Source organism: Fusarium falciforme, chromosome 3 (assembly GCF_026873545.1).
Source record: "Fusarium falciforme chromosome 3, complete sequence".
Classification (NCBI taxonomy): domain Eukaryota; kingdom Fungi; phylum Ascomycota; class Sordariomycetes; order Hypocreales; family Nectriaceae; genus Fusarium; species Fusarium falciforme.
The window spans coordinates 2,103,932-2,112,099 of record NC_070546.1 but is presented as its reverse complement, the minus strand read 5'-3'; the positions used below and the strand labels follow the sequence as shown (position 1 = coordinate 2,112,099).

General features: G+C 54.3%; 2 protein-coding genes across 2 annotated transcripts; both read right to left on the bottom strand.

Annotated features, from left to right (window-relative positions):
- Positions 1-454: 454 nt before the first annotated feature.
- Positions 455-949, bottom strand: NCS54_00396700 (Stress-response A/B barrel domain-containing protein; the record flags this gene model as incomplete). Its single annotated transcript, XM_053149519.1, has 2 exons — positions 455-691; positions 749-949. 2 exons carry the CDS (start codon positions 947-949, stop codon positions 455-457), a joined length of 438 nt encoding a protein of 145 aa, XP_053005494.1.
- Positions 950-3,296: 2,347 nt separating this feature from the next.
- NCS54_00396600 (Hypothetical protein) lies at positions 3,297-6,363 on the bottom strand (the record flags this gene model as incomplete). Its single annotated transcript, XM_053149518.1, has 4 exons — positions 4,822-6,363; positions 4,589-4,723; positions 4,411-4,538; positions 3,297-4,362 (listed from the first exon to the last, which is right to left on the bottom strand). The coding sequence occupies exons 1-4, from the start codon at positions 6,220-6,222 to the stop codon at positions 3,297-3,299; spliced, it is 2,730 nt and encodes a 909-aa protein (XP_053005493.1). The 5' UTR covers positions 6,223-6,363.
- Between the last annotated feature and the right edge of the window lie 1,805 nt (positions 6,364-8,168).

The following is an 8,168-nucleotide window of genomic DNA, read 5'->3' as shown; positions in this document are numbered from 1 at the left end:
CAGAGCGTCTTATTCTGCAGGTCTTCATCACCAACACAACGGCCTTTTTCACTTCTGCCCAAGCTTGCCCCGCATTGATTGAGTCTTGGCCTCGGTCCAGGGTGCACAGGCATTGTCTTCAGCGTGTGCCTAGATCCCAGCGACGGCCCGAGCGCAACAAGCCTGTTGTTTGTCGAGACGAACTCACGGATCGAGGACAGGCGATGCTGAGTGGCGCACAGCCATGTGAGTGCCCGAGCTTGTCACATGCAGTGAGTGCATCCACGAGGTCAGCCACGATATCGCCAAATGCCGTTGGTGAGAGCTTCCACAGGCTAATGACACCGATGGCATGGACAATGGTAAGCAAGAGCAGTCCGTAATGACCACATCTTGAAGAGATCTTGTTTATTTCTTATTTATTTGTTTGTCTTCATCTATCCCCTCTCTTTGTCTCATCTCATCCCCGCATCTCTCAAGCATTGTCAATGCCACCAATAGCCTGCGGCTTAAAGTAAATGGTCAAGACACCTTGGACGCCCAGCGTCTTAACGACCGTCTTGAGGTCGTTGTGGGCCTTGCACTCGTCGTCGTAGTACTTCATGTCCTCCATGCTGGCAAACTCGGTCTTGGACACAAAGTGGTATCCCTGAGATCGGGCATCCTCATCGGCGGCACCGACCACCATGGACAGGATGTAGGGCTTGCCGTCCTAGAAGAAACCAGTTAGTGAGGATCTGTGTGTGAGGCAAGTGACTTTTGGGCTCACCTTTTGCTGGTTGGCACTCAGCTTGTTGTACTGCTCCAGCAGAACGGCCCGGTCGTCCTCGCTGGGCATCTTGAACATGGTGATTCGGTGGACACGGTTCGCCATCTTGGTGGTGTAGAGTCTCGCTCGGACCTGGGATACAGTGCTGGGGGTGGACGGTCGGATCAGAGGGGAAACTCTGAGGAGAAGCCTTGGGTTCATATATGTTCAAGATAGGGAGGTAGGTACAGAGTACAGTACAGATCAGCCAACGGTTGCATGCGGGTTAAAGGTGAGTGTGAATAACCATGGATGGGTGGTTGCATGGATGGCAGGCATTCCGCCCCTCGTCCTCGGGGATCCATGCTTTGTCATTCAACCATCGCGGGGTCAACTCGTACCCCACCTTTTCTCCTCCCTGTCATCGTCTTCCTCCCCTTGTTGATCTCCCCGGCCCCCACCACAGCTTCATTCATGTCCTGACTACCCAATAACGACGTCTCAATAGCATAGCCATCATTCTCAAGCCAAGCTTCAAGTCCCGAGATCCGACTAGACCCGGCTCTAGACGGCAAACGAAACGAATGACTGCCGCTGCATCAGCACAGCACAGCGGAATTGACAACCATTAATCCCAAATCTCGGCTTTGTTCGCTGTCTATTATACATGGAATTAACTCCAACCCTCCAGGGTTAGGATACCCCAGCATCGCCAGACAAGAACAACCTTGCCCATACCTACATACGCCGCAATCGACGTCCGTCGCTGTTTCATTCATGGACTCTTCCGGCCCCGAATTATTCCCCCAATCGAAGCCTGCCCTGCCCTGCACATCAACTCCACGACACAAACTGCCCTTCCTCCAACACAACATCCCGCTCCTCGCCGCCCTTCCATCTCACACATGGTACCATCTCCTTTCTCTCCCCAGTCATGACTTGCACGTCCGTATCATATTTATCCCATATTGTCATGGCCGCCACCACCACCTGAGGGCTCGGATCCCAAAGCACCACCTCCCGCAGCCCACGCCGGGCTGCCTCCTCCATTGCTGCCTCCAATACTTCAACTACCAGTTCATCCACATTGTTCAAACGCGTCAGAAACAGACGTCCTATCATGAGCCGGCTGTTCTGGAAGTCGTGGACCCACCATGCTGATACCTCTGTTGCCTCGTCCTCGAGAATCGAAACCCCATGGTGCCTGTTGTATGTGTGACCTTGACGCAGTTTGTAGGCGAGTAAGGCGGAGCGGTATAGGTGCCGTCGGGCCAAAAACGCGCTGGGTAGAAGTTGGATGTGGGTTTTGGGGCCTTGGGCCTTTGAGAGACGCAGCTTGCTGACGTTGACGTCGCAATCGGCAATGTTGCAGACTTCCTGGAGTGTGAGAAATTCCAACTCATTCTCGCATTCAGCGCAGGTCTGGAAACGCTCAACATTGATAGTCAGCTGGGTCGCTGTGACAGGCTTCCACCCCAGCTTTCGGTACCATTGCAAGGAGCCATTGCCGTAGATGACGGTGAAGTCAATATCCAAGTCGTCCCGCTTGTCAAAGTGGTCTTGTACTCTCTTGAGAAGCAGCTTGGCGAAGCCGCGGGTGCGGTACTCAGGATCGGTAAAGATTTCGGAAATGACGACGGCGCCAGTCATCCTCACGCCCTTGCCACGGCTCACGATTGCGTCGCGGAGATGTGTTGCGCAGCTCGAGATTATACCCAAAGGGTCGTCGGGTTTGCGGAGTGCCCAGATCTCAAAAGCGCGAGCTTCTCCTGGAATAGTGCTCAGTCTGAAATGAAGGTCCAGGAAGTCTGTTGTTGAGAGCGGCCCAGCCCAGGCCATGGCATTGTTCTCGTAGTGCCGTAAGAGACGTGCATCATCGAGGCGTTCAAAGATGAGTTCATCGTGCAGAGGGCCTGGCGGCTTGTCAATTCTCTTCTAGATGGGGGGCATCGAGACGGTTCGCGTTGTTCAAGCCGTGGGATAGAAATGAAGGACAAAGGTGAAGATGAATAGAAATGCCGCCTTCAAGCCGACGATAAGAGTTGTTGTCGCAGTAATGAAATGAGTGAGTAGCACCAGATGAAAAGGAGAAAAGGGAGTTGAGTGGTTGTAAGCAGACAAGAAGGGTTGGCAAAGGGACTCCCTTTCTCGCAGCAGGCACATACTGGCCCTCTTTCCAGAAGTGAGATGTGGACAGAGGAAAGCGGCATCGGCGAGAATCACCTCCAGTGCAACTTCCTCCTATCCTATTTCATCAGCAGTGCCGTCCGCTCGGTTTGTAAGTGTAGACGTGAACGTAACACGGGCAATGATGCTCACTCTTGGACGTGGGCTCCGAGACCAACACGACTTATAGACAATAAACAACCAGTTCAAGACTCCAACAATGAATAGTTCATCATATCAACCTATAGAACCCTGCCTTGTAACGTGTTACCAGTCATGACCCTTTTGTGTTTCCCGTTTTCCGCCCCAACTCCTTCGCTAACATCCAATTGGATGATTTCTGGACAAACAAACCCACGCAAACATCATTTTTCATAGTCCGCATACCTAGGAATAAACAACTTCAAACATGACGGCTACCGTTTCCTGCCACGGTTCCATCCGTGTTGGCCATGGCCTGGCCGTTCTGGCCCGACTGCAGTTCTGCAAGTCGGCGCCACAGGTTCTCAACCAGCTGGGGCAGCGGCTCACTGAGTACGGGGAAATTTTGTCGCATGAGATTTCGAGCATGTGACAGGGCCACATCGCGGTTCGATAATGGCTCGATCTGGAGACGTAGGCCTGCTGGAAACGTCAAGGCCGGTGTGCCCTGTCCGAGTTCGAGGAACGCCCTCGACTCCCTCGTTTCTTGTCCATTGAGTAGCACATGGTCGTCCGCAATCCCTTGCTCGTTTGTTGAGCCCGGAGCCGACATGATGCCGTACGCCCAAAGGGTAAGACCAGCAAAGTAGACAGCCATTGAGTTGAACCCTTGCAGACTTGTTGCTTTACAATCCTGCGCATAGCGGAGCACCTGCCCAGCGTGCCAGACGGCGTAGCGAGATTCCGGTCCTGAAAACCAGGCAGCCTCCAGTATTTGCGCCGCTCTCCGGGACCCTCCCTCGCCGTTGTAGCCAGCGAGTCGGTGCAGTTCGTCAAACGAGACATGAAGTGTCATCATCAAGAGCTCACAAAACAGCAAGAGCTCCGGGCTAAATGTTTGCATCCCCTGAGCTTGGTTGGAGAAGCTTATCAATCTGCTATACAGATCTTGGTACAAAGCCTTGGTCCAAGCTGGAGAGTCGGTACTGCGTCGATCCGGGTTGCTGTGGTACGTGACAGCATCACGATAGATCCAAATCTGCCCCCACATCCCCGACAGAGCGGCCATGCAACAGAGCTCGATATCGACATAGTCGTTGGGCTCGACGACGAATGACATGCAGTCTCTCACATCCAAGAGTCGCGGAATGCCTGCAGTCGTGGACCTCTTTACCGAGTGCAGCTCCCGCCACTGTTGTGAACTTGGAGCCCTCCAAAGATCAGGTGCCGCCGGTAGCGTAAAGTCGAGTTCGTTGTATGCCATGTTTGGGCTCCTCCATGAAACGATTGAGGATTGCACATTATGAATGAACAGGCGCATCATCAACCTAAACACGGTCAGCAAGTATCAGGTATAGCAGGAGCTGCGACCAAACCTTTTGTAGGATTCTATCGTAGCAAATTGCTGCCATTTCAACTCCAAGTCCCCAGGAGAGTCTCCTACACTCGGGATATAGAGGGCCGAGTCTGACGAAAAAGAAATCCTCCCAGTTCCTCGAACCAGCTTTTCTTCGTTAGCCCGCTGACGGACAACCATGTTCAAGGCAGGCTTACTGTCAACACTTGCTGGGCAAAAGTCTGTGCCATTTCCATTTGACGATTAAAGCCACACCATTGCCCAATGTCAAGGTGAAGCATGGACGCTTGGAGCAGCATCAGGGGTTTCGCTGTCGAATCAAAAGATTCCAGCTATTTATCGTTAGCTCATTTTCGTCCAAGTCTATGTTATGCACACCAGCATAGCGGTGCACAAACATCAGATAGAAGTGGAACATCGCCAGACTTACACGACTGTTGAGGACAGTTCTCAAGACCTCGTTAAGTGCAAGGCCGAATTGCCAGGTTGTTGGCCCAGATGTAGCTCCACTCGAGACGATGGCAGAGACGAGTTCCAAGGTAGCCGCGGAGGTATCAAAAGAAGCCTTGTGGGTGAAGGCATCCCGTTTCTGGTCTTGCTGGGTAAAGAACGTTTCAATCAGGTAGCCCAATGTTTCGGCCGAGGGAAATGTTGGGATCTGCCGGGTGTTCGAGCTATCGGCGAGCACCATAGCGAAGAGGCCGTCGCGTACAATGGATGACACTTTGTTCGAGGGGACGGCCAAGGTGTCTGTTTGACCATTGGTGTCTGGGTCAGCCACCCAAGCTGAACGCTGGGAAGCTGCGTCTTCCTGAGCCATGTCTCTTCGAGGTTGACGAGATGAACGCTTTGTCCCATTTCCCAGCCGAGGGCTTGGTCCATTCAGATCTGATGTTGGAACAGCGAAGCCGCCAAAGTCCATGTCCCAGGAGAGTTCGATATCAGGGAGGAGTTTCCGCGGCACTGCGAAGTACAGAGTCTCATCAGGCGTGGCTTCCACGCTTGGCGCACCGAGGAAGGATGGACCAGCATATCCAGCGGTATTATCAATCGATTGGACTTGGTGTGCGACAGCTGATTGCGACAGCGCATAGGCGGCATCGCCTGCCGTGAAAACCTGGTTGTCATTGCCTGTGGTTGAGGCCACCATTGAGCTATCAGAAGGGGAAACTCCTGCTTGTGACTCTGAAGTTCTGTATTGATTCCCACGCCTCGCCGGCATTTGACATGTTAGGCTCTTGTTGCGACAGCGACTACACGGCTTTTGGTCCTCGCACTTGGCCTTGGAGGCGGCGCAGTTCAGACAAGCTTCGGCGGCGCGATCGTTTCTTCGGATGAAGGGGCGGTCTTTTGCAGCGCCATCTCGGTCGTGCGTGGTCTCATGCCGCGTCAGGAGGTCAGCGCGGTTGAAGCGCTTAGGGCAGCGGGAGCATTGGTACGGTCGGGCGTTCTCGTGCGACCTCAGGTGCCTCGTCAAGTGATCGGCTCGCTCGTAGACGCGTCGGCAGATGTGACAGACGTGGGACGGCGATGAGGCGGACGCGTCGGACAGCTTGCGCTTCGCTGGTAGAGACGACGTGGTCTTCCGTGGAGTTTCTTGCTGCGACGGCTGCAGCGCAGGGTCTAGCTGTTGGTGATAGACCTGCTGCTGCTGGGGTTGCTTCGAAGGTGAGGCTGTCGGCAGCGGGTGCTGCAATTCGTGCTGATTCTGCGGTTGGGTTCGCTGCTTATCTTGCCCCGGAGCTGCTAAGGCGAATAATGATGAAAGCAGCATGTCCGAGCCGGCGGCATCGCAGAGGATGTCGATGCCGTTCTGCTCGGCGGCCGCCATCCTGAGCGCCCGCAGTGCGCGGACTAGGCCGGGCCGTGCCGTGTGTTTGTTTCTGACTGGCGGGCGGGCCGGGCAATCACGGTGCACGGGATGCCAGACAGACGGTGGTCCGGCCGCGGGAGCGCACAGAGGTTGACTGAGATCGGAGCGCGGCGTTGAGGGGATCGCGAGACAAGCCGTTGTAGTGCTCGGAAGGGAGGGGGCGGGGGCGGGTGATGGGCGGACAATCAATTCTGGGGTCGCTTGTCCAGCCAATGACAGCGCCGCGAATTGTCGCAGGAAATTAACGGTCCACTTTCCGGGGCCGGGCCAATTCAACGGCCGGGGGCTTTCAGGGGAGTGGGTGCCGACTCCCGGAGGCCGGGCCCGAGTCCCCATTGACCGAGTTCACGCCGACAATTTGGTTTTATTCAGCTTGTTTGGCACGACAGGAATTGCCTGCGGCTGTTTATCAGCACATCACTCGCCAGTTTGTCCTGCCTATCCTGGGCAGCCCGAAAATACCTCGGGGATCGCCGGAGGGCTTGGTCGGTCTCCAGCTCGGGCTGCAAATGAGAGTTGACAGCTGAACTGACACCTTAAACAGGGATGACTCCTGGGTCCTCTGCATCTGATCTAAGTACGTACTTTTAGACCCTACCCTAGCAGCCTCATTGCGTCATACGGGTCAGTTATCGAAGATTTCTTTCTGTTGGGCGCGACGCCGAGAGTCTGGAACCCGACTTCATCCACCACATGTCTCAGGGCATTCGAGAGCCGCCACGACGCCAAGGGTGCGAGCAGTTGAAAGAAGACGAGGGATTGGACCATCAAACGCTCCTCAAAAGATTCATTATCATTAATATCGCAACTAAATACTCCGCAAATTATTTTTGTCTCTACCCCTACACCGCTCACTGCCTGCCTCCAGACTTGGTCTTCCATCCATCCACCGGCAAGCCTCGGGCAATCATCGCCTACACTTGTCTTCCCGTACTCCGGTTAAAGCCATGTGGTGACAGGGTGGCTGATGCGAGTTGATCGACGATGCATCTCAGCATCCTAGTAAGCCCGAGCGAGGACTTGAAAGAATGCTGCTTTGGTCACCTGCCCATCAGCCCTAGCACGTCCCTCCTCTTTGTAAATGATCATCCCTAGAGGAAGAAGTTCAACCCTCGACCAAGGCCAGCAAGGTCATTCAGGCCACCCCTTCTTCCGCCTCGGCAGCCCCATTTTGGTGTTCTCTGTCGACCTTTTTCTGAGGCCCTCCAGGGGCATCAGTCATGGAAAAGTGACCCTGGTCACACCCACGGTTTTCTGAGACATTTGCTTGATGGCGTAACAGCATCTTTAAAACGCCATTGTGCCAATCAGAGCGCCCAGCCCGTTTGGCCAACTTGATTCTGTGGGATGACCTCGAGCTCGCGGCCGCATCAAAGGGTTGTCGCGATCCCTATGCAATTCTTTTCACAATCCTTCCTTTTGGTCGGATGTTTTCTCGAATTGATATTGGAAGGGACGCGTGCCACCGCGCTGTGCCATGCCTGGCCGAGGTCTGGAGTTGTTTCGGCCCTGGCTCCATCAGGGCTTGTCGAGTTCTTGACAACTCATAAACAACCGCAACCGTTGAGCTGTATATCGTTCAGACGTCTATTCTTTGACATTCACACAAGACTCAGTAGACTTACCGTGATCGTTAATGAGCCTCGTCACAACAGGGTGTTCCACAGTATCCGCAACAACGACCAGGAATAACCCATACTTCTTTGCCTGCAAGAGCACAGGTAGGGCACCGGGTTCCAGGTGCTTTGTGGGAGATGAATCCACTAGCCACGTCCTCGTGGGGATCCATGCCCGAGCAAGGAAGCCCAGGCCGTTGAATATCTTGGTGTTCCGAAGGTTGCAACGTAAGAGGGAACGAGTCTTGTTCTCGGCTGTCAGGGGCCTGGTTGAGTGGCGAGGGGGCA